Source organism: Tachyglossus aculeatus, chromosome Y4, assembly GCF_015852505.1.
Source record: "Tachyglossus aculeatus isolate mTacAcu1 chromosome Y4, mTacAcu1.pri, whole genome shotgun sequence".
NCBI lineage: Eukaryota > Metazoa > Chordata > Mammalia > Monotremata > Tachyglossidae > Tachyglossus > Tachyglossus aculeatus.
In genome coordinates this window covers 7,749,467-7,775,286 of record NC_052096.1, presented here as the reverse complement: position 1 = coordinate 7,775,286, position 25,820 = coordinate 7,749,467, and the positions used below count along the sequence as shown (strand labels likewise).

The 25,820-nt window shown below is 46.7% G+C and overlaps 1 protein-coding gene and 6 non-coding genes across 7 annotated transcripts; 4 read left to right on the top strand and 3 right to left on the bottom strand.

Moving 5' to 3' along the window:
* The first annotated feature begins 1,204 nt into the window (after positions 1–1,204).
* Positions 1,205–1,287, top strand: TRNAL-CAG. The gene has a single exon. It is a non-coding gene; the product is annotated as a tRNA-Leu (tRNA).
* A 1,631-nt stretch (positions 1,288–2,918) lies between these two features.
* On the top strand, positions 2,919–2,990 carry TRNAA-CGC. The gene has a single exon. It is a non-coding gene; the product is annotated as a tRNA-Ala (tRNA).
* A 2,553-nt stretch (positions 2,991–5,543) lies between these two features.
* TRNAL-AAG lies at positions 5,544–5,625 on the top strand. The gene has a single exon. It is a non-coding gene; the product is annotated as a tRNA-Leu (tRNA).
* A 961-nt stretch (positions 5,626–6,586) lies between these two features.
* Positions 6,587–6,659, bottom strand: TRNAV-CAC. Its single transcript has one exon. It is a non-coding gene; the product is annotated as a tRNA-Val (tRNA).
* A 3,162-nt stretch (positions 6,660–9,821) lies between these two features.
* On the bottom strand, positions 9,822–9,892 carry TRNAG-CCC. Its single transcript has one exon. It is a non-coding gene; the product is annotated as a tRNA-Gly (tRNA).
* Positions 9,893–12,249: 2,357 nt separating this feature from the next.
* Positions 12,250–12,321, top strand: TRNAE-CUC. The gene has a single exon. It is a non-coding gene; the product is annotated as a tRNA-Glu (tRNA).
* A 3,988-nt stretch (positions 12,322–16,309) lies between these two features.
* LOC119946877 (high affinity immunoglobulin gamma Fc receptor I-like) lies at positions 16,310–23,709 on the bottom strand. Its single transcript, XM_038768356.1, is given in 7 exon segments — positions 16,310–16,503; positions 17,449–17,733; positions 18,229–18,483; positions 20,600–20,645; positions 20,647–20,855; positions 21,859–21,879; positions 23,281–23,709. Coding segments are annotated over 7 exon segments (1,041 nt in total). The 5' UTR covers positions 23,312–23,709.
* Between the last annotated feature and the right edge of the window lie 2,111 nt (positions 23,710–25,820).

Sequence of the window (25,820 nt, the reverse complement as noted above, 5' to 3'; positions counted from 1 at the left end):
CTCTGCACACAGTAAGCGCTCAATAAATATGATTGATGATGATGATGATGATGATACGATTGATGATGATCAGAAGCCAGAGATATCTGCCTGCTTGGCCTCTATCATAAGAGAACAAAGTAAGGCTGGGCGATTGTCCCAGAGAAAAATTTACTGCTGCCTTTCTTAAAATTTGGATCTTGTGTTATGCTCTCAGCTTGGTTGTCGTTCCAACTGTATATAAATAAACTCTACTGCGTGGAGCTGAGCTGGCCTTGACTAGAAGAAACCCTGCCCATCAACCACCACTCGCTACTAATGTCAGTAGAAGTGCTAGTAGAAATAAACTTGTCTCTGCCATACCCAATTGAACACAACGCAGAGTCTGTGAAGTTTTCTTTGGACGAGGTAATAATAGTAATAATAAAAAATGGCATTTGTTAAGCGCTTACTATGTGCCAAGCTCTGGGGTAGACACAAGATCTGGGGCTCACTGTCTAAGAGGGAAGACAGGTATTAAATCTCCATTTTGCAAATGAGGGAACTGAGGCACAGAGAAGTTAAATGATCTACCCAAGATCACACAGCAGGTAAATGTCATAATAGGGATTAGAACACAGGTCTCTTACCACTAGACCACACTTCCATTTCCTCCTAAGTGCAAGCTGCTCATGGCCATTCCCCAACGCTGATCTTACCCGTCTTAACCTTGATACAGCACTTATGCACATATTCTTATGCACACTACCATTTCCTCCAACTGTAATTTATTTAAATGTCTGTTTCCACCTCTGGATTATAAACTTCCTGTGGGCAGGGAGTTTCCTGCCCACCTTCTATACTTCTAGACTGTGAGCCCGTTTGGGGGTGGGGACCGTCTTTATATGTTGCCGACTTGTACTTCCCAAGTGTTTAGTACAGTGCTCTGCAAACAGTAAGCGCTCAATAAATACGATTGAATGAATGAATTTACCAACTCTGTTGAGCTGTACTCTCCCAAGAGCTTAGTACAGTACCCTGCACGCAGTAAGTTTTCAATAAATACCATTAATTGATTGATCCTTCCTCTGAAAAAGTTTTGATCCGGGGATGTCTGGAGAGGGAAGAGAGGAGAGGGAGGGAGAAACGGAGAAGGCGAGGAGCAGGAACAGAAGGGAAAAGAACTATGGAAAGGACAGGTAGGAAAAGGGTGTGTTGAGAGACGCTGAAAAACCTTAGTGGAAGGGTCAGGATGGCTGAGCGGTTTAAGGCGCTGCGTTCAGGTCGCAGTCTCTCCTGGAGGCGTGGGTTCGAATCCCACTTCTGACAGCTTCGCTTTTTCTCGCAGCACTGGAGATCAGTATCACCAGATTTTTCCGTGGAAGCAGCTGTATTTTCGCGATATTGGATGGGATAAGGTCCTCTCGCTCTCAGCCCATCTCCACCCATTCCCTACCCTCCGGAGAAGACCCTCAACTCTCTCCCCATACCACTTCCCATTTCACTTGGTCTTCCTTCATTCCCACTCTTGACCTCCCACATGGTTCCAGCTGCCAAAACTAGACAGAATTTCTGGAATAGTAGGTAAGGCAGACTAGTACTTGTATTGGCGCACATATGCTAAAATTGGAACGATACAGAGAAGAATCTTACACTGTGAGCACTCATGAGAGAAAAGGACTGTCCGACCTAATTAACTGGTATCTACCCCAGTACTTAGAACAGTGGTTGACACATAGTGAGCACTTAAAAAATACCATAAAAGAGGGAGAGAGCTCAAAGAGATGAGAACCCATTGGACATAGCCAAAAGGAGAGAAAGGGGTGGCAACCACATTGCAGAGAATTGAGAATGTTGGTGGAGGGGAGTGAAGTTTGGTCAGAAATCATTCAATCGATCAATGGTATTTACTAATAATTATGGTCTTATTGCATCCTTACTGTGTACAGAGTCCTACACTAAGCGCTTGGAACAGGACAATACAACGGAATGGAATGGAAGTGATATGGGGTGATATGGGGTGATATAGGGTGATAGCTGGAGGGTGTGGGAGGGTCCAGAGAAGGCTTTTTAGGCCTTAGCACGTTTAAAAGATCCAGAGGAGAGTGAGACATTCAAGAGAGTCAGTGAGGAGAGGAGGGTGGGATAATTTATTCATTTGTTTATTTTAGAAGTTAGAGGGGACCCCAAAGAAGGCTGAAAGCAGGGAAGGAGGAGAAAGTGGAACTGGAGGCAGGAGAGCTTTGAGGAGGTGAGAGTGGCCTTTGGATAGATTCTCACCTAATGGCCACTAGACCTTAAAGAGGACCAAAAGTCAGTAACTGCCTAAAAGTTTCCCTCACAGATGGAATGGAAAGAGCAGGGGCCTGGGAGTCAGAACAAGTCTTCTGTGTGAGCTTGGGCAAGTCACTTCACTTATCTGTGCCTCAGTTACCTCATCAGTAAAAAGGGGATTAAGACTGGGAAGCCCCATGTAGGACATGGGCTCTGCTCATTCCATCGTATTTTTTGAGCGCTCACTATGTTGCAGTGCACTATACTTAGCGCTTGGGAGAGAATAATAATAATAATAATTAACAATGAACAGACACAATCCCTCCTCACAACAAGCTGTGCCCAATGCAATTAGCTTCTATCTACTCCGGCGCTTAGTACAGTGCCTGACACATAGTAAGCGCTTAACAAATACCATTTAAAAAAAAAAGATGGAGAGATCTTCAGGACTCTGACTCTGGAGGGAAATTTCTATATAAATTACTTATTTATTCCTATTAATGTCGGTCTCATTCATTCATTCCCCTCGACTGTAAGCTCGTTAAGGGCAGGGAATGTGTCTGCTAATTCAGCACATAGTAAGGGCTTAAAAAATTACAATTGATTGGAAAAGGTCAACGAAAATCAGCGTAGTATGAGATGTAGTTTAGCACGGGGAGGGCTACGAAAGGGAAAGAAACAGAGTGGGGGATGTAGCTCAGTGGTAGAGCGCATGCTTCGCATGTATGAGGCCCCGGGTTCGATCCCCGGCATCTCCATCTCGTCTTTTTGGATATTTCCCTTTAACCAGCCACGATTGGTTTCCCTGGGATCTCCTGAGCCAGAAACAACTTTCTCCGCGGCGTTATTCCTTCAAATTCCCGGCAAAACCAGACAGCAGAGAGAGCGAGAGACGGATGGGGGAGAAGGGCTTCTATCATGGAATAGGGGCTGGTGGAACGTAGAGCTAAAAGGATGTGTAGGTGTGGGGAGAGGGGAAAAGATAATAACAGTAATAAAAAAAATTATAATTTTTACTGGGGCGCCCTTTGCTTCCTGTAGCCGAGGTCCCGCATTCGCCTTCTCCTATTCATTCTTTCATTCAATCGTATTAATTGAGAGCTTACTGTGTGCAGAGTACTGTACCAAGCGTTTGGAAAGTACAATACAGCAATAGAGACAATCCCTGTCCACAACGGGCTCACAGTCTAGAGGGATAGTCCTATTAGACTATCCGGAGTGTGCGTTGTGTGAAAAAGCTGGGCGCTGTGGGGAATGACCGAGATTTTACCTTTCTCTTCGGGGATCTTAAATACCTTTCAATAATAATGATGGCATTTGTTAAGCGCTTCCTTTGTACAAAGCACTGTTCTAAGCGCTGGGAAGGATATAAGGTGATCAGGTTGCCAACAGTCTTAATCCCCATTTTACAAATGAGGTAACTGAGGCACAGAGAAGTTAAGTGACGTGCTCAAAGTCACACAACTGACAAGCGGCGGAGTCGGAATCAGAACCCATGACCTCTGACTTCCAAGCCCGTGCTCCTTCCACTGAGCCACGCTGCTTCCCTTTTCCCCCTCCTACTTACACAGAGAGGCCCACATGGGAGAGGGACCGTATCCTACCTGATTAACTTGCAACTACCCCAGCACTCAGTACAGTGCTCCTATCATTGTAAGAGCTTAACAAATACCACAGTTATTAGTTTCGTCTTAAATCCCTCGGCACTTATGTACATATCTATATTCATTCCTTCATTCATTCAATCGTATTTATTGGGTGTTTTCTGTGTGCAGAGCACTATACTAAGCGCTTGGGAGAGTAAACTACAACAATAAGCAGACACATTCCCTGTCCACAACGAGCTTACAGTCTAGACTCCCCTTCTAGACTGTAGGCTCGTTTAGGGCAGGGAACATGTCTACCAACTCTGTTATATTTTACTCTCCCAAGATTTTAGTAGAATGTTCTGCACATATTCATTCATTCATTCAATCATATTTATTGAGCGCTTTCTGTGTGCAGAGCACTGTACTAAGCACTTGGGAAGTACTAATCGGCAACATATACAGACGGTACCTACCCAACAACGGGTACTTCTAATCCTATTAAGATATTTGTTCATTTTTCCAAGCACATAGTACAGTGTTCTGCACACAGTGAGAGCTCAATAAATATCGTTGATTAATTCATCAATAGAAGCAGTGTGGCCTAAATGGAAAGAGCATGAGCCTGGGAATAGTCAGAGGACCTGAGTTCTAATTCTAGGTCCACCAATTGTCTGCTATCAGTGGGGTCTGGTGGAAAAAGCAAAGCCCTTGGGTGTCAGAGTATCTAGGTTCTAATCCCAGCTCTGCCCCATGTCTGCTATGTGACCTCGGGCAAGTTCGCCCCGAATCTCAACCCCAACTCATAGCAGCACAAACGGGGCTGGGCCCATGGTACACACTCAACTAATAATCGTATTTATTGAGTGTTTACCGTGTGTAGAGCGCACAGATACTTAATATATATATTAGGTATAAGCTTATGTATAACCCATGCCACAATTCATATCGTAATTCCCCTTATCATTATTATTACTTCCCCTCATCAGTATTCCCAAGAGCTTAGTACAGTGCTCCGCACACGGTAAGGGTTCAGTAAATACGACTGAATGAGTGCATTGTTATTGTTTTGGTCCCTGGCACTCGAGAGGCTGACTATTTAAGGATAAAGCAACGTGGCTCAGTGGAAAGAGCCCAGGCTTGGGAGTCGGAGGTCGTGGGTTCGAATCCCAACTCCACCACTTGTCAGCTGTGTGACCTTGGGCAAGTTACTTAACTTCTCTGTGCCTCAGTTACCTCATCTGGAAAATGGGGATGAAGACAACCTGATCACCTTGTATCCTCTCCAGCGCTCAGAACAGTGCTTTGCACATAGTAAGTGCTTAACAAATACCATTATTATTATTATTATTCTCTGGGCCTCAAGAACCTCATCTATAAAATGGAGATTAAGACTAGGAGCCCTATGTGGGACAAGGGACTGTGTCCATCCTGATTATCTCGTATCCTCCATTAGTGCCTGGCACATAGTAAGCACTTAACAAATGCCACAATTATTATTATCTGTAAAATGGGGATTGAGACTGTGAGTCTCATGTGTGACATGGACTATGTCCAACCTGATTACCTTACATCCACCCCAGCGCCTGCTATAATGCTTGGCATACGGTAAGGGTTTAACAGATGCCAATTTAAAATGAAACAGTTACCATAAAAAAAAAATTTGATTTTCCATAGGAGATTCTGTTAGTATGAATAGTGGCAAGAAGATGGCATTTTCCAGTGGGTAGCGTGGCCGAGCGGTCTAAGGCGCTGGATTAAGGCTCCAGTCTCTTCGGGGGCGTGGGTTCGAATCCCACCGCTGCCATAGCATTTTTGCTCCCCGTGGGCTTTTATTTTTTGGCCATTTCTCGCCGCGCTTGCGGGTAAAGAGCGCCATTTAGGAAGCGAGCACAGGGCACCACATCTAAAATGAAGGATCAGAAATTCTGCCAAGAGAATCTAAGTGACTTATTACTGTACTGTATATGCCGAGAAGAGTGTTTTACTGTGGTCCTGTGTGGTACCGAATGCATAATATTTTCAATCTGACTAATCTGATTATATTACCTATTGCTCCCAAGACATTTATTATATCAGAACACTAGGCCACGCTGCTTCAAGATCTTATTATGTGCCAGCACTATCCTAAACAGTGGTGTAGATACAAATTAAAGAGGTTGGGCATAGTGCCTGTCCAAAGAAGATGCAATCAGGGCAGATTCCCACCTACAGTTTACAGGCAAAGCAGGACGGAGAATAGGTATTGAATCCCCATTTCTACAGTTGCGGAAACTGAGGAACAGAGAAGTTATGTGACTTGCCCGAGGTCACTCAGCATACTCGTGGCAGAGCTGGGAGCGGGAAGGGCTTGGAGATAGCCGACTCCCCTATTTTCCCAGAAGCGGAGGCTGGTCCCGAGAACCGGGGAGGCGGGGATGGAAATTTGATCAGGGTGGTATCAGGTCCGATCAGGCGCTTCCGTGCGAGCTGCGGGCTGCCAATCAATCAAAGGTATTTATTGGGCGCTTACTGCGTACAGTGCACTGTACCAAGCGATTGGGAGCGGACAACAGAACGATAGAATGGGTACATTCCCTGCCCACAAGTACCTAGCCAAGCGCCTCCTTCTAGGCCTGCCCCCAACGAACGACTCCTTCGCCCATAACCCGCCCCTCACCTTTGCTCTCCGCCCTCTGGGCCCCACGGAGCTTCTGAGGACCTGCCGAGAAAATATCATTAAGTCGAGCTGGTTTCCATGAGAATGGGGTGGAAAAAAAAAAACAAACTGTTTCCGCCCGGTTTCGAACCGGGGACCTTTCGCGTGTGAGGCGAACGTGATAACCACTACACTACGGAAACCGCCTACTTGCACCGCCCTTTTTATTGCTTATGTTCCTGTGCTGAAGCCCATTGACTTTCTCCTCTGTTACCAAGACCTGGCTTTTTAGTGCCCCCTTTTTGCCCTCCTTCCTTTTACCCTTTTTTCTCCAGTAACCAGGAACAGAACTCGCCCTCCTCCCCCTCTCCTCTTCATTTATTGGGCAAATAACTTTAGCGGGAAGAAAATGCAAAATAATTCCATTATTTTTTTACAGTGGTCCTGTGTGGTATAGCATGCATAATATTTTAACAATCAGTCAATCAATCAATCGTATTTACTGAGCGCTTACTGTGTGCAGAGCACTGTACTAAGCGCTTGGGAAGTACAAGTTGGCAACACATAGAGACAGTCCCTACCCAACAGTGGGCTCACAGTCTAAAAGACTAACAGGCTCACAGTCTAAAACACAAGCAATCTGACTGATCTGATTATATTACCTATTACTCTCAAGATATTTATTATATCAGGTTACTTTTAACTATGTTTTAATTATAACTCTGGGTAATGATATAATCATGACAAAACCAAGCTATTGGTAAAATAATAATAAATGTGAGAGGACTGTAATAAAAACTCTTGGGAGCAATAGGTAATATAATCAGGTCAGATTGCTTGTTAAAATATTGTGCATTCTATACCACACAGGACCACAGTAAAACCCTCTTCTCGGGACACACAATACGGCAATAGGTCACAAATTCTCTAGGAAGAATTTCACCACAATAGGGCCACTAACTCTGTTTTAATCAATCATATTTATTGGACAGAGCTCTGTACTAAGTGCTTGGGGGAGTACACTATAACAGAGTTGGTAGACACATTCCCTGCTCACAATCAGCTTTACTGACAAGGGGAATGAGACTGTCATTTTCTTCCTGGAGATTTCTCTCTTTTCTGCTATGGGAATTTTCTCCAAAAATTTGGAAAGCCACAACTTTATTAATTTAGTTTTATATTGGACAATTTAAAGGTGTGAGGCCCGTGTGGCTCAGAGACTGTGTCCCGTAATCTTGTCTCTACCCCATACTTAGCATAGTGCCTGGCACACTGGAAGCCCTTAATAAATACCATTATCAATATTAGTAATGTCGCTTATTGAGCACCCACTTGGTGCAGTGCACTGTACTAGATGCTTTGAAATGTAAACAAAGAGGTGACACAAATACGATTGACTGACATTCCCCGCCCACAATAAGTTTCCGTTTTCAGCAGGTCTGTCTCCTCTCCTGGACTAAGGCACTGGATGCCTTTATATTCGTTATACTTATTTTTAGAGTTCCAGAAACTGTAACTTATGAATGACACCAGGAAAGGGCAGAAATACAAACATTAGTCAGTTCCACCAGATAAGTATACACTTTTTTAAAAAAATCAGTGGTATTTTTCATTTCCCCCTCTAGACTGTAAACTCACTGTGGGCAGAGAATGTGTTTGTTATATTGTTATATTGTACTCTCGCAAGCGCTTAGTACGGCCCTCTTTAAATAGTAAGTGCTCAGTAAATACGATTGTCTGACTGACTGATGTATTATTTTAGCCACAGGAGACCAATCAGTCGACCAGTGATATTTATTGAGTGCTGTGTGCAGAGCCCTGTTCTAAGTACTTGGGGAATGAAATAGATCATTCACTTGTATTTATTGAATGCGTACTGTGTGCAGAGTACTGTACTAAATGCTTGCAGAAGTACGATACAATAGTTTCGTACAATAGAGTTACATTATTTGTCAAATGGATATTAAGACAGCAAGCCCCATGTGGGACAGGGACTGTCCAACCCAATTTATTTGTATTGATCCCCGTGCTTAGTACAGTGTCTGGCACATAGTATGTGTTTAACAAATGCCACCATTATTTTTATTATTAGAATTGATAAACAGGATCTCTACCCTCAAAGAGCTTACAATCCAGAATTCTCTAGTGCTGTCAGTGACCACCCTAGCCACAGTTGCTCAGAATTTTTTTTTAATCGAGGAGTTATATCTGAACACTAACAGAGCATACCGCTAGACTGTAAGCTCGTTGTGGACAGGGAATGTGTCTGTTTATTGTTGCACTGTACTCTCCCGAGCACTCAGTACAGTGCTCTGCACACAGTAGGCTTTCAATAAATACGGTTGAATGAATCTCTGCATTCACGGAGAGTGGTCTCGGTCACTGAGGATAGTGCTTGCTTTCACAGTTATCTTTCATTTTCCCTCCATTCATTCATTCATTCAATCAATCGTATTTATCTACCCCTAGATACAACCCCAGCTGAGCCTCATGCCAACCAAAATATTCACACACTTTCGTGTTTCATGTCCTTCCTAGATCTTGTGAGTTGAGAGAAAGTGCTGAATTTGCCTGGGTTAATGCCCTGCTGCTTTCTTTGGGTCTAAGGCCCATTTCACAAGCACAGTGTGCAAGTATCAAAGAGATTCTCTCTCTCAAGAAACTCACATTCATGGGTGCAATCTCACCATTATCTTCACACTGAAGGACGACTCTTCTAGAGGCTCTTAATTTTGTCTCAGGCCTTTAGCTCTTCCAATCTCACTGGTGCTAAATCCCCTTGCTCAACTTTTGTAACAGATTGCTCTCCCAGAGAGTGCACTTTACTAGATGCTTGGGTACCGACAGCGAAAGTTAATAATAATAATAATAATAATAATAATAATAATAATAATAATAATAACTGTGGTATTTGTTAAGGGCTTACTGTGTGCTAGGCACTGTACTAAGCACTGGGGTGGATACATGCAAATCGTCTTGAACAAGACCCTGGCCCACATCGGGCTCACAGTATCATTCCTCATTTTACAGATAATAATAATAATAATAATGATATTTGTTAAGCCCATACTATGTCTGAGGAACTGTTCTAAACGCTGGAATAGATACAAGATACACGGCTTGGACACAATCCCTTTCCCACATAGGGCTCACAGTCTTAATCCCCATTTTACAGATGAGGGAACTGAGGCACAGAGAAGTGAAGCTATTTGCCCCAGGTCATAGAGCAAAGAGTCCCTTCCTTCGAGGATTCTACATTCTCAATGTCCTGAGCCCAAGATTCTCCCCTCTACCTTGCAAGGCCCAAAAGGGCGATTCCCTTTATCCGATTAGGAATTGAAATTCACGCCCCAAAATGCAAATCCTGCATTGGCCGGGAATCGAACCCGGGTCTCCCGCGTGGGAGGCGAGAATTCTACCACTGAACCACCAATGCCCCTTCATTACCCAGGCTGCCCCCTCCCCTAGTGATATCTTAATCATTCATTTTTCTCTTTGTATTTATTATTGTATATATTGTATTATTGTATTGTATTGTATTTGTTGCTTCATTGAGTTCATATATAATGATAGCATTTATTAAGCGCTTACTATGTGCAAAGCACTGTTCTAAGCGCTGGGGCGGTTAACAAGGTGATCAGGTTGTCCCACGGGGGGCTTACAGTCTACATCCCCATTTTACAGATGAGGTAACTGAGGCACACAGTTACCTTGCCCAAAGTCACACAGCTGATAAATGGTGGAGCTGGGATTTGAACCCATAACCTCTGACTCCAAAGCCCGGGCTCTTTCCACTGAGCCACGCTGCTTCTCCATGTATATGTATATGTATATGTACAGCATTATCATTCACTAAGTATAGACACCATCCCTAACACAGAACAGTTTGTCTACCTTCTCCCCCACCCTTTCTTGTCCTGAACGCCCTCCCTCCTCATACCTGACAATGACTCTCCCCGACTTCAAAGCCTTATTGAAGGCACATCTCCTCCAAGAGGCCTTCCCTGACTAAAGCCTCTTTTCCTTTTCTTCCACTCCCTCCTACGTCGCTCTGTAATAAATGCTGGGGTGGATACAAGCAAATCAAGTACTTGGGCTAATGCTGAAATGTTGAGGTGGCAGTTGTGAAATAAATTACAGATATGTATATAAATGTTGTGGGGATGGGAGGGGGGATGAATAAAAGGAGCAAGTCAGAGCAACGTAGAAGGGAGTAGGAGAAGAGAAAAGGAGAGGGCTTAGTCAGGGAAGTCCTCTTGGAGGAGATATGCCTTCTACAGTGCTCTGTATCAATCAGTAATATGTATTGAGCACTCAGTGCTTCGGAGAGTATATCACAGAGTTGGTAGACACCTCTCCAACCTGCAATGAGCTTACAGTCTAGAAGGGGAGGCAGACAATAATCTAACCTAATGTTCTTACTGTGGTATTTGTTACTATGTGCCAGGCACTGTACTAAGCGCTGGGGTGGATACAAACAAGATCATCGGGTTGGACACAGTCCCTGTCCCACATGGAGCTCACAGTGTGAATCCCCGTTTTACAGATGAGGAAACTGAGGCCCAGAGAAGTGAAGTAATTTGCCCAAGATCACACAGCAGACAAGTGATGGAGTCAGGAATAGAACACAGGTCTCTGACTCCCAGGCCTGGGCTCTGTCCACTAGGCCATGCTGCTTCTCACAATAATATACATACATTAATTACAGATATGTACATAAGTGCTGTGGTTCTGAAGGAAGGGTAAATAAAAGGAGCAAATCCAAGTTCAAGGATGACGCAGAAGCGAGTGGAAAGAGAGGAAACAAGGGCTTAGGTCGGGCAAGGCCTCTTGGAGAAGATGTGCCTTCAATAAGGCTTTGAAGGTGGAGAAAGCTATCATCTGTCCGATTGGAAGAGGGAGGAAATGCCGGACCAGTGGCAGGATGTGGGAGAAGGGTTGGTGGTGAGTACATTCATTCATTCAGTCAGTCAGTCATATTTATTAAGCATTTACTGTATGCAGGGCACTGTACTAAGCACTTGGGAAAGTACAATACAGCAATAAAGAGTGACAATCCCTGCCCACAACCAGCTCACAGTCCAGAGGGGAGGTGCAAGGGGAGAACAGACATCAATACAAATAAATAAAATTACAGATATATTACATAAGTGCTATGGGGCTGGGAGACGGGGGAAGAGCTAAGGGAGCCAGTCTGGGTGATGCAGAAGGAAGTGGGAGATGAGGAAAAATGGGGCTTAGTCTGGGAAGGCCTCTTGGAGGAGATGTGCCTTCAGTAAGACTTTGAAGTGGGGGAGAGTAGTTGTCTGGTGGAATTAAAGAGGGAAAGGGTTCCAGGCCAGAGGCAGGACGTGGGCCAAGGGACGGCAGCGGGACAGGTGAGATGGAGGCCCAGTGATAAGGTTAGCACCAGAGGAGCCAATATGCAGGCTGGGTTGGAGAAGGAGAGAAACGAGGTGACGTAGGAGGGGGCAAAGTGATGGAGGAGGTTGGCATTAGAGGAGCAAAGTGTGCGGGCTGGGTTGGAACAGGAAATCTGAGAGGTTAGTTAGGGTTAGGCAGCTGCCTCACACCTCTCCAACTCTTTGCTTTACCTCCTCTAGCTCCACTCTGACTCTTCTCTAGCATGCTGGATGGGATGGATTCCTGGTGTGGCAGCTCCTGGGAATAGCTGCTGCTGATGGGGATGCTGCCCTGGTTTTCCAAAACTCAGGATTCCATTTAAAATCGCCAGATTGGGCCACAAAGCTGACTCGTGTTTGCTTTCTATTTAGGGAGAGGGAGTACGTAGCATCCCTGGTGGTCTAGTGGTTAGGATTCGGCGCTCTCACCGCCGCGGCCCGGGTTCGATTCCCGGTCAGGGAAATTGGTTTTGCTTTTCGGTTCTCTTAAGAACTAGGGTCGTTTGCTCTTTCTTCTGACATTCCCCTTTCAGCTCTATTATAATAATAATGGTATTTGTTAAAAGCTTGTTATGTGCCAAGCACTGTTCTAAACGCTGGGATAGAAACAAAGTAATCGCGTTGTCCCACGTGGGGCTCACAGTTTCAATCCCCGTTTTAAAGATGAGGGAACTGAGGCACACAGAAGTGAAGTGACTTGCCCAAGGTCACACAGCAGACACGTGGTGGAGTAGGGATTAGAACCCACCTCCTCTGACTCCAAAACCCGTGCTCTTTCCTCTAAGCCACGCTGCTTAATATCTTGAGCATTATTACTGACAGGGGGCAGGGGGAGGAATTGAGATTCAGTTTCAATCGTATTTATTGAGCGTTTTCTGTGTGCATAGCATTGACTAAACGCCGGGGAGAGTACAGTGCAACAATAAGCAGACACGTTCCCTGCCCACAAAGAGCTTACAGTCTAGAGGAAAATATCCTGTCGAGCAAAATAGGCTGTTAATTACCTGTGAGGAGATTTCCCCACTGGATAATTTTGACTCCCCACTCCCTCCCGCAAAAAATGGGTGAGAGCCACCACCACAATCAACCTGCAATGCTTCATGAACGGTGATATTTGCCTAGTTGGTTTCGAGATGGCTCAATCCTTGGAATGATGCCCGCCCTCCTCCTTGGAAGTCCAGTCCGGAGCTGGAGTGGACAGGATTGTGTTTCGAGTCCATAGCTTGTCTGAGACGTTCACCTCAAATTATTGCAAATTACCCTTTTTACCCCAACAGGGACCACGTCTCAACGGGCGTCATGGGGTCGTGGATAGAGCACGGGCCTGGTACTCTGCCATTCATCTGCTGTGTAACCTTGGGCAAATCACTTAGCTTCTCTGGGCCTCAGATACCTCATCTGTAAAAGGGGGATTGAGACTGCGAGCCCCACATGGGACAGGGACTGTGTCCACCCCGATTGGCTTGTATTGACCCCAGTGCTAAGTACAGTGCCTTGCACATAGTAAGTGCTTAGTAAATACTATAATTATTATCTCCCCCCCACCCCGCCCAGACTATGAGGTTGTTGTGGGCAGGGATTATCACTCTTTATTGTTGTATCATACTTTCCCAAAGGCCTGGGGGGCAAAGGATTTGGGTCCTAATCCCGGCTCTGCCATAGTCACTCATCCTGTTTCACCTGGATTACTGCAACAGGCTGCTTGCTGACCTCCAGCTTCCCATCTCTCCCCACTCCAGTCCATGCTTCACTTTGCTGCCCGGATCATTTTCCTATAAAAACATCCAGGTTATGTCACCCTGCTCCTCAAAACACTCAGTGGTTACCCATCTACCTACGCATCGAACAAAAACTCCTCACCATTGGCTTCAAAGCAGTCCGCCACATTGCCCTCTCCTATCTCACCTCACTACTCTTCTTCTACAGCCCAGCCCACAGGATGGCGGTGGCGGTTCTGGATGGCTACCAAGGTCACCGGGCGACTAAAGAATTAGTCGAAACGGCATATGACTATTGAAAGTTTTAATGAAGTTTTATTGGTAAGATCGAATAGGGGGTAACACACACGATTATCTCCCTACCTTAAGGGAAAAGGCGCCAAGTGCCCATGTAACGAACTTATATACTGCTGTTGCTCATCACAGTAATTGGTGCAGATTTGGCACAGTGGGGACTGAATTGGTGCAGATTTGGTGAAGAGCTGGACGGAGTCTATATACTTATTTGATTTGGTTGCCGGGACCCAGCCAATGGGCCACAGGGTCTAAGGCCCATACCAAATATGGCAAAAGGACGGCATACGTTCAAACAATGTCTGCAACCTTTCCATGGTGCATGGGGCCCCATCACCACACACTTCCCTCTTCTCACCGGGTCTCCATCTCACCTATCTCGCCACTGACCCCTAGCCCACGTCTGGAATTCCCTCCTTCCTCAAATCTGACAGACAATGGCACTCCCCGCCTTCAGAGCCTTATTGACAGCACATCACCTCCAAGAGGCCTTACCAGACTAATCATCTCCTCATCTCCCACTCCCTTCTGCATCACCTTGCCTTGCTCCCTTTAACTCTTCCCTCTCCCAGCCCCATAGCACTTATGTACATATCTGTAATTTATTTGTATTGATGTCTGTCTTCTCCCACTAGACTGTAAACTCCTAAGGGAATGTGTCTGTTTATTGTTGTACTGTACTCTCTCAAGCGCGTAGTAGTTCTCTGCACACAGTAAGCACTCAATAAATATGAATGAATGAATGAATGAATGAATACTGTGTGACCTTGAGCAAGCCACTTTACTTCTCTGTTCCTCTGTTACCTCATCTGTAAAATGGGGATTCAATCCCCCCCCTCCTACTTAGACTTTACGCACAAGCAGCTAGACATAGCTCCAGACACGTAACAGCGTGGCTCAGTGGAAAGAGCAAAGCTCGGGAGTCGGAGGTCATGGATTCTAATCCCGGATCTGCCACTTGTCTGCTATGTGACCTTGGGCAAGTCACTTAACTTCTCTGAGCATCAGTTACCTCATCTGTAAAATCGGGATTAGGACTGTGAGCCCCACGTGGGACAACCTAACCACCTTGTATCCCCCCTGGCACTTAGAACAATGCTTCGCACATAGTAAGCACTTAACAAATACCATCATTATTATTATGAATGGAAAAGCTCAGAGGGGCAGAGGCTGCATTGCTGTCTTGTTCCAAGAGCTTAGTATAGTGCCCTGCACATAGGAAGCGCTCCATAAATACGATTGAATTAATTAATTAATGGAAGGGCCTGGTTTCCATGCATAGAAGAGATTTTTAAACAGATGTAGTCCTAGGCAGGGAAGCTTTATTGAGCTGCTGACTGCTTTTTTCCATCTCAGTACAATACAGTAGTCACTGCCAAGATAAAAACCCATCCCTAAATGATCAGGATACCCCAAGCCCCTTTCAGTTCTCTCCCTAAACCCCTCATCTGATGTTTCTAGTTCCCCTCCATGAGGAGCAGAGGGCCTAGTGGGAAGAACCTGGGCCTGCTCTGTCATGAAACTTGCTGGATGAATCTGGGTCTGTGCCTCAGTTCCCTCGTCCCCAAAATGGGGGGTTTAATACACTTTCTCCGTCCTACTTAGACCATGAGCCCCATGTAGGACCTGATGATCTTGTATCTAGCCCAGCGTTTAGTGCAGTGATTGGCACATAGTGCAGTGACTGGCACAAATACCGTAGCCAAAAAAAAAAAAAATGTGAGCATCATGATTCCATTAACCTGGTCCAGCCCTAGTCCTCTCCCCTTACCCTACCCCTTCTCCCTGACCCACCCTTCCCACTACTGTGGTGAAAAAGAAAGTTATTCCCGATTCTCTAACCTTGATCCTGAATCTCTTCACCTTGACCCTAACTCCTCTCTTCGTTAAGTGCCGGAAATTCTGGGTCCTGAAGACTGGGGAGGCAAACAGGATTTGGTATTTGGTAAGTACTTACTATGTGCCAAGCACTGTTCTAAGCCCTGGGGTTGATACAAGCTAATCAGGCTAGACACAGTCCCTGTCCCACATGGGGCTCATGGTCTTAATTCCCTTTGAACAGATGAGGGAACTGAGACCCAGAGAAGTGAAGTGACTTGCCATGGTCACACAGCAGATAAGTGGCAGAATTGAGTTTAGAACCCACACCCATCTGACTCCCACGTCTGTGCTCTATCTATTAGGCCACACTGCTTCTTAACCTAGGTTTAATTCACCCGTTTCCACCTGAACAGCCAGAGGGGTGGGGTGAGGGCTAAAACTTTCCCTCCCAAACTCCACATCTCTAAACATTCTCCAGACCTGTCAAGGCCCAACCTGCTGCATTAGTGACTCACTAACAGCCACGGATGAGCTACAGAGAGCTGAGCCGGGGAAGCACACTAAGAAAGGCAGAGGAAAAGTGGGGGGCGGAGGGGGCTGCCGATAACTTGATGGCTCCTACCAATCCTCCTCCTCCCACTGTTCCCCCATGTAGGACTCCACAAAGAACATCTGGTCCATCTTCTTTCTCACGGGGCAGCGCAGCTTTCTTCTCAGTGTGATGTACAGGAATGTGTTCCAAGCCAACAGGATTCCCACCACTGGGTAGAAGAGGGCATGGAACCAGATCGGGGGACAACAGGATGGGGTACCTACAAAGGGGGAGAAAAGAGAGAAGGAAGAGACAGAGAGAAAGACAGAGGGAGGAAAGATAGAGAGATGGACAGAGACTGAGGCTGAAATTCTGCCCTGGAGAGAGGAGGCTGTCCCCTTCCCCGAACTGAGAAACACCAGGCACTCCCAAGCACTTTCCCCCTCCCTACTGATGCTTCACCCTCCTCTCACCCAAATGGTGAGCAAAACAATTGACTAACGGGATTTATTACTATGCGCAGAGCACTGTACTAAGAAGCAGCATGGCTAATGAAGGCCTGGAAGTCAGAAGGAACTAGGTTCTAATCCCAACTCTGCCCCTTGTCTGCTGTGTGACCTTAGGCAAATCACTTCCCTTCTCTGGGACTCAGTTACCTCATCTGGAAAATGGGGGTGAAGACTGTGAGCCCCATGTGGGACAGAAATTGTATCCAACCTGATTTGCTTGTATCCACCCCAGTGCTTAGAACAGAACCTGGCACATAGAAAGCGCTTAACAAATGCCAATACTATTATTATTATTACTAAGCGCTTATCTCCTTGAATAAAGGAGATCATCAGTCTACTTCACCACCCACCCCGCTGCCAGTCAAATTCACGCCCCCTGGCTCAGCACCTCTATACAACTGTGCCACCTTGGGGAAGTAGCAGAAAAGAAGGGGGAGATGGAGCCAGGTCCCATGCTGGGGGATGCCTGAGAGGAGGAGTTCGTCTGTGTCAGAGTGTGGGTGTATGTGATATCTGTTGAGCACTTATGAGGTAAAGTGTTTAACAGTGAAAAATCCATGAGGAAGCCAGGTGTCCCCAAGAGAGCTGGGGACCAATTAGGCTTAGGCCTAGAGTTAGGGTTATGGTTAGGATTAAGCTTAGAGTTGGGTGCAGTCTGACTACTCTTTCCTGCCATCTGTCTCTTCTCCTCCCCACCTAAGCCTCCCCCGACTCACGCTGCACCCAGATCCACATCTCGGGGCTCCGTTTCCAGACGCTCTTGGTGTCCGTGGCCGCCTCACATCTGTAGGAGCCGGAGTCCCCGCTCTGAGCCACTGGGATCCGGTATTCTGGCGAGCCGTCCCAGCCCCTCACCATCCGGTTGTCTCTGTAGAAGGAGAAGCGGAGGCGGGGGTCCGGTCTGCGGGGATTCAACTGCGTGTCACAGGTCAGGTTCAGCGGGCTCCCCTCTCTGGGCTTGGTGGAAGGGGCGGCTCTCAGCATGGGCGGTGGGAACAGCTCTAGAGAGGGGTAGACCGGGGGTTAAGGGGTGCAGAGCCCTAGAGTTGGGAGCAGTGAGGGCAAGGCCCAAAGATGGTGCCCAGCATACCCTCTCCAAACAGCTTCAAGTGCCAAGGACCCCACTTTCCATCCACCCTCCCAACAGGAGGCAATTGCCAGCTTCCCAGGATCTGTTCCCTGCAACCCAAGGATGCCCAGTGTTTGTTTTGAGGGATTTGTTGAGCGCTTACTATATAGGAGACACCGTTCTAAGCACTGGGGTGGATACAAGGTAATCAGGTTGGACGCAGTCCATATCCCACCTGGGGCTCGCAGTTTTCATCCCCATTTTAAAGATGAGGTAACTGAGGCACACGGGTATGATTTGCCCAAGGTCACGCAGCAGACAAGTGGCGGAGCTGGGATTAGAACTCAGGCCCGAGCTCTAGCTACTAGGCCATGCTGCTTCCTGACGGGAGCCCTCATCACCCCAAGCCCGAATCCTGCCTCCTCACCTAGGATGGTGATGCTGAGAGCCGCCGACATATGGAAATGTTTCTTGATGATCCCAGAGCAGTTGTAGGAGCCGCTGTGGCTGCTGTTGGCCCGAGGGATGAAGAAGTCAGTAGAATTCAGGGAATATTTCCTGGCTGTACCATCCTGGTAGAAAGTCACTTTGTAGACCAGTTCGTCCCTCCAGCCCCGACACCTGAGGGTCAGTTGATCACCCTCCAGGAACACCCAGTCGGAGGTCTGCAGGAGCAACCAACCTGGGGGAGACAGGGAGTTGAGCTGAGTCCAAGAAGCCTGGAGAAGCGGCATGGCTTAGTAGATAGAGCATGGGCCTGGGAGTCAGAAGGTCATGGGTTCTAATTCCAGCTCTGCCACCTGTCTGCTGTGTGACCTTAAGCAAGTCACTTCACTTCTCTGGACCTCAGTTCCCTCATCTGTAAAATGGGGATTGAGACTGTGAGCCCCATATGGGACAGGGACTGTGTTCAACCCAATTTGCTTGTAACCACCTCAGCACTTAGTACAGTGCCAGGCATACAGTAAGCTCTTAACAAATACCTCAATTATTACTCCCTGACTAAGCCCTCTTTCCTCTTCTCCCACAGCCTTCTGCGCAGCCCTGATTTGCTCCCCTCATTCAACCCCTGGCCCAGCCCCAAGGCACTTATATATCTACATCCATATCTATATCTATCTATATAGATAGATATGCAATTTCTTCTTTCCTTTACTTTGTTTTTTTCTGTCTTCTTTTCCTTTCCTTCCTTTCCTTTCCTTTCCTTTCCTTTCCTTTCCTTTCCTTTCCTTTCCTTTCTTCACCTATGTATGCATACTAAGGTCTGTCTCCCTCTCTAGAATGTAAGCTTGTTTTGGACAGGGAATGTGTTTATTATTCTATTGTACTCTCTCAGGTGCTTAGTACAGTGTTTTGCACACAGTAAGCACTCCATAAATATGAATGAATGAATGAATGAGTTCCAGGGAAGTAGCAGACTTTCATGCTCTTCTCCTCACTTTCCCACTCCTCCCCTGCCATCCAAAGGAGCAATGCCTTCAACTTGAGGATTGTTCCCTGTTTTTTTTTAAACATTTTTGATGGTATTTGTGAAGTACTTACTGTGTGTCGGGCACTGTACTAAGCACTGAGGTAGATACATGCTAATTAGGTTGGACACAGTTCATGTCCCACATGGGTTCACAGTCTTAATCCGCATTTTGCAGAGGAAGTAACTGGGGCACAGAGAAGTTTAGCGACTTGCCCAAGGTCACACAGCAGACAAGTGGAAGAGACAGGATTAGGGACCAGGTCCTCTGACACCCAAGCCTGTGCTCTTCCCATTAGGACATTCTTCTCCCGTTTCTCCCCTCTTCAATCTTACTTCCACACAGCTGCTTGGATTATCAATTTAAAACACTGAAAACCGCCCCAAGGGACAAGGACCTTGTCTACACCATGTCTAATCCCCACTGTGTATCCTTTCCCAGCACTAAGTATAGTGTTCTGCACACAGTAAACTCTTAATAAATACTATTACTACTATTACTAACAAACCCCACTTTTCCTCTCCTCCAGGGAGCCCTTCCTTATTTACTCCCTTAATTCTAAATTATGCCAGTCACCTCATCGACTCATGGATTTACCAGTTATTCATCGGAGTTTATTATTTCCATCTATTTTCTCATTTCTAACTATGGAATATTAGTCTGTTTAGGTCGGTGTCTTCTCCATCAGAATATAAACTTTTGAAAGGTGTGGTCTCCTCTTTCTATTGTATATGTTCCCAGTACATCCCAAGCAGTTGAATCAGTTAATAAATACTACTATTACAATTATTAATAATAGTAATAATAATAATAATTAAGGTATTTGCTAAGCACTTACTGTGTGCCAAGTACTGCTCTAAGCACTGGGGTATCTACAAGGTTATCAGTTTGGACACAGCCCCTGTCCCACATGGGGCTCACAGTTTAGGTAGGAAAGAGAAGATTTTAATCCCCATTTTTTACAGCTGAGTGAACTGAAGCACAGAGAAGTGAAGTGATTTGCCCAAGGCCACCCAGCAGGCAAGTGGCGGAGCTGGGATTAGAACCCAGGACCTCTGACTGTCAGGCCTGTGCTCTTTCCACTAAGCCATGCTGCTTCTCAAGGTTAATCTTCTTTCTAATTCCTGGTCCTCCTCAGCAGGTGAAGTCAATTTGACAAATTCTCTCCTCAGGACATTCCCAGCATTCATTCATTCATAGTTTTTGAGCGCTTATTGTGTACAGAGGACTGTACTAAGCGCTTAGTACATCCAGGCCACCTGTTACTTCCTGTTTCCTGTGGGCCTTGGGTGGGGCTCTCTGTCACCACACCTTGGCCTCAGCACTCACCGCTGTAGACGACCAGCCTGATGGTGTCACTGAAGGTCGAGCCCCCCCATCCGGCACTGGTAGTCCCCACTGTCGTTGAAGGTGGTGGCCCAGATGCTGTAAGTGGGGGTCCGGGTCTCAGTTTCCATGCCGTTGTGGGACCAGTGGGTGGTGTTCCCCGGGGAGTGGGGGCCGTTACAGCTCAGGGTCACGTGGTCATCCTTAAACACGCTGACCCAACGCGGGTTCAGGGTCAGCGTGGCCTTTGGGGGGTCATCTGAAGGGGTAATTATGGTATTTGTTAAGTGCTTCCTCTGTGCCAGGCACTGTACTAAACGCTGGGGTGGATTCAAGCGAATCGGGTTGGACACGGTCCCTGTACCACATGGGGTTCATGATCTTGATTCCCATTTTCCAGATGAGGGAACTGAGGCCCAGAGAAGTGAAATGACTTGCCCAAGGTCATACACCAGACAAATGGTGGAGTCGAGATTGGAACCCATGACTCTCTGACACCAAGGCCTGTGTTCTATCCATCTGCCATGCTGTTTTACCTTAAGGGTAGAGAGGGATGGGGGTGAATCTCTTGAGGGCAGACGATAGCGGGGTGGGAGGACAGAAGTTTGATCTGACCCAACTGGGTCTCCAAGGAGCACCAGAAGGAGAGGCAGAGGACAATTTGTGGGGATCACAGAGTTGGTTTCTTCAGGGCACTGTGGCCCATGGGACTTTCATTCAATTGTATTTATTGAGCGCTTACTTGTGCAGAGCACTGTACTAACCAACTCCACCTTTCTCACACATTAAGGCCTTATCCCAGGGCCTCTGGGTAGGGAAATGTGAGACTCACCTTGAGCCAAGTATCACTGTGGGCAGGGAATGTGCCTACCTACTCTGTCACAATGTACTCTCCCCAGCGTTTAGTACATGCTCTATGTACAATAAGCGCTGAATAAACATGATTGTTTGGTCGATTATTGCTTTCCCCTGGTCCTGGGCCTCTGAACTTATCACCTCCCCCATTATCCAGTGCTCTGCAGTTCTTCCCCCTCCTCAGGCTCCCTCAGTCACTCAGGAAGAGGAGGGATCAGAGCAGTGGAGGGAGGTGGTCCCTGGCAGGGCATTTCTCAGGCAAGAGACCTGCCTGGGCATGGAAGATCAGTGGGTAGGGGAGGGGGAGTCCAATCCTGTAGACCTAGTTGACCTTCTCACTGGGGAAAAAAGGCAGGGGAGGGAGGAGGGGAACGGGACCAACCGAGGGAGGAGGAGGAGGGACTCACCGGCTCGCCCAAGGCCCAAAGCTGCAAGAGACCAGAGAAAGGAAGTGAGCGCCAAGAGAAGGCTGAGGGATAGGGGTTCTGGTGGGTAGGGGGTGTCCAGATGAACTGAGACCAAGGCTCAGAAGGAGGAGGGTACACGAAATAATAATTATTATTATTTTGCTACCTGTTAAGTGCTTACTATGTTTCAAGCACTGTTCTAAGTGCTGGGGTAGTTAATCAGGTTGGACACTGTCCCTGTCCCATATGGGACTCACAATCTGAATCCCCATTTTACAGATGAGGTAACTGGGGCCCAGAGAAGCAAAGTGACTTATCTAAGGTCACACAGCAGGCATGTGGTGGAGCTGGGATTAGAGCCCAGGTCCTTATCCCAGGGAGATTATTGTACTCAGCTTGGGTGGCTCAGGAGGGCAACAGATCTCAAGGAATAGGATGTGCCAGTCTTCAACCCAGCCCTGTTTTCCTCCTCTACCTTTTAATAATAATTATGGTATTTGTTAAGAGCTTACTATGTATCAAGCACTGTTCTAAGATAATCAGGTCGGACAGAGTCCCTGTTCTAAACGGGGTTCACAGTCTTAATGCCCATTTCACAGATTCACTCATCCAGTCATATTTATTGAGCGCTTACTGTGTGCAGAGCACTGCACTAAATGCTTGAAAAGTACAATTCAGCAGTAGAGACAATCCTTGCCCACACCGGGTTTAGTCTAGAAGGGCAGAGACAGCTATCAAAACAAGTAAGCAGGCATCAATATAAATAAATAGAATTATAGATATATACACATCAAAACAAGTAAACAGGCATCAAAATAAAGTAATAGATATACACATATATACATAAGTGCTTTGGGGCAGGGAGAAGTGGGGAAGGGCAAAGGGAGCAAGTCGAGGTGACGCAGAAGGGAGGAAGAGCTGAGGAAAAGGGGGGCTTAGTCAGGGATGAGGTGACAGATGACAGGTGAGGTGACTGAGGCCCCGAGAAGCAAAGTTACTTGCCCAAGGTCACACGGCAGACAAACGGTGGAGCCAGGATTAAAACCCAGGTCCTCCTGACTCTGAGGCCCTTACTCTATCCACTAAGGCCATGTTGTTCCCGCACTTCCCATGCTGCTTTTAAAAAAGTGATTCCCCAAAACGTCCATCTGGATCCAGCATGGTCATCCAGTCAGGACCCGTGGAGGAGTCAGACCTTCCTCCCTGGCGCAGTGCCAGTTCTTCCTAGCACCCCTTTCCCCCGGGAGCTGAGCCGGGAGAGGAAACCCTACCTGCTCCTGGGTGGGACCGGGGCCTTCCCAGGAGAAGTCAGAGGTCCTGCTGTGAGCTCCAAAAGTGGGCAAAGACTCCCCAGCCTTCTCCCTGTCCACCCCGTGGCTCCGGGCCCATATGAAGTTCAGGTGGAGGCCCGCCCTGACTCACCCAGAACCAGCAGGAAGGACATCACCCACATTTCAGTCGGATGGAGATGCCAAGACCAGTCGGAGGGGGACTGAGATCTAGTGAGGCTGAGGCTTTTGGCTAGATTAAAGAAAAGGGGAAGGAAACGGACTCTTCTCTCCGCATCCTGCTAGCCCTCTAACCGCTCCCAATTCCTGAGAAATGAGGCCCCCCAAGCTGCCGTCTGTGGTCCTCTGAGGCAATACTAAAGTCCACCCAGTCAGATGGGCTGCCTCCCATGATACCAGGGGTGGAGCGTCCCAAAATCTGTCATCATGGTGACTGGGGAAACACACCAAGTGGGGTTGTCACTGGTCGCGTACCCCCCGACTCTCTCAGCAGTAGAATGAGGGCTCTCCACAAGCTGTTAATAATAATAATAATAAAACTGGTATTTGTTAAGCTCTTACTACGAGCCAAACACTGTTCTAAGAGTTGGGGTAGATACAGGGTAATCAGGTTGTCCCACATGGGGCTCACGGTCTTAATCTTAGAACAGAGCTTGGCACATACTAAGTGCTTAACAAATACCATTATTATTATTATTATTATTAATAATAATCTCCATTTTAGGTTGTCCCACCTGGGGCTCACAGTCTTAATCCCATTTTACAGATGAGGTAACTGAGGCACAGAGAAGTTAAGTGGCTTGCCCAAGGTCCCCCTGCAGATAAATGGCAGAGCCGCGATTAGAACCCACATCCTCTGACTCCCAAGCCCAGGCTCTTTCCACTAAGCCACACTGCTTCTCCAGTCTATTGACCACTCGGTGCCATTTGTTGCCCACTTTGGACGTTCAGGTGCCTCTGCTATTGGCAGGAGGAAATTGCGTGATTGGCCATCAAGTGATCAAAGTACTAGTCCCAGCTCTGCTTCCTAGGGTGGTGCCGTTTGCAGTGAAGATATTAGATCAAAGGAAGGGAGAAGGGAAGTTTCGGGAAAAATTGTTTAATTCAGTCCTTGGGTTTATGAAAAGCAACGTGGTCTAATGGAAAAAGTGTAAGCCTGGGAGTCAGACATCCTGGGTCCTGATCCTGGCTCCACCGCCCATCGGCTGGGTGACCTTGGGCAAGTCACCTCACTTCTCTGGGCCTCAGTTTTCTCATCTGCAAAATGGGGATTCACTGCCTGTTCTCCTTCCTGCTTAGAGGGTGAGCTCCATGTGGGACTAGGACTGTGTCCAAACCTCATTAGCTTGTAGCTACCCCAGCACTTAGTACGGCATGTAGTAAGTGCTGAATAAATACCATAATTATTATTATTACATAGTAAGCACTTAAACATCATAATACAGTAAGTGCTTAATAAGTTATATTGTTATTCTAGCTGGCTAATGAGGGCAGAGAAGACTTCAGGGACTAGGTAAGCAACCCCCTGCCACGTCTGGAAGCTCACTGTGGGCAGGGAAAGTGTCTGTTGTATTGTTCTATTGTACTTTCCGAAGTGGTTTGTGCAATGCTCAGCACACGGTAAGTAAATAAATAATAAATCAATAAATCAATAAATATGATTGATACGTCATGGTGCTACAGAATTCATTCATTCATTCAATCGTATTTATTGACTGCTTACTGTGTGCGGAGCACTGTACTAAGCGCTTGGGAGAGTACAATACAACACTAATACACAGAGTCAGCTCTATGCTGCGATCATTTTGGCCATAAGTGGGTCTTGAATATTCATGTTCATTCAGCAATGTGTGGTACCCCTACTTACTTACCCAGTAGGACCACCAATGGCAGTTACCTAAGTGCAAATCACCAGCACTCTAATCAATCCCTTCTCACACATTCTCAGTCGTTAAGACTCGAGAGCCAAACTCACCTATTATAATAGATAATAATAATAATAATGGCATTTATTAAGTGCTTACTACGTGCAAAGCACTGTTCTAAGTGCTGGGGAGGTTACAAGGTGATCAGGTTGTCTCACGGGGGGCTCACAGTCTTAATCCCCATTTTACAGATGAGGTAACTGAGGCACAGAGAAGTTAAGTAACTTGCCTAGTCACACAGCTGACAAGTGGCAGTGCCGGGGTTTGAACTCATGACCTAAGACTCCAAAGCCCGGGCTCTTTCCACTGAGCCACGTTTGGGAGTCTGGTAAGGGGCGTGGCCTAGTGGAAAGAGCACGGGCCTGGGAATCATAGGTCCTGGGTTCTAATCCCAGCAATGCCCCTTGCCTGCCACATAACCTTGGGCAAGTCACATCACTTCTCTGTGCCTCAGTTTCCACATCTGAAAAATGCGGATTCGATACCTGTTCCTCCTCCGACTTAATCACTCAATTGTATTTATTGAGCACTTACTGTGTGTAGAGCACTGTACTAAGCTCTTGGAAGAGGACAATAAAACAATACAACAGAGTTGGCAGACACATTCCCTGCCCAAAATGAGCTTAGTCTGTGGACCCCATCTGGGACAGGGATGGTGTCAAAACTGATTATCTTGTATCTAGTCTAGGGCTTGGCACACGTAAGCACTTGTAAAATACCATAATCATCATCATCATCATCATCACTA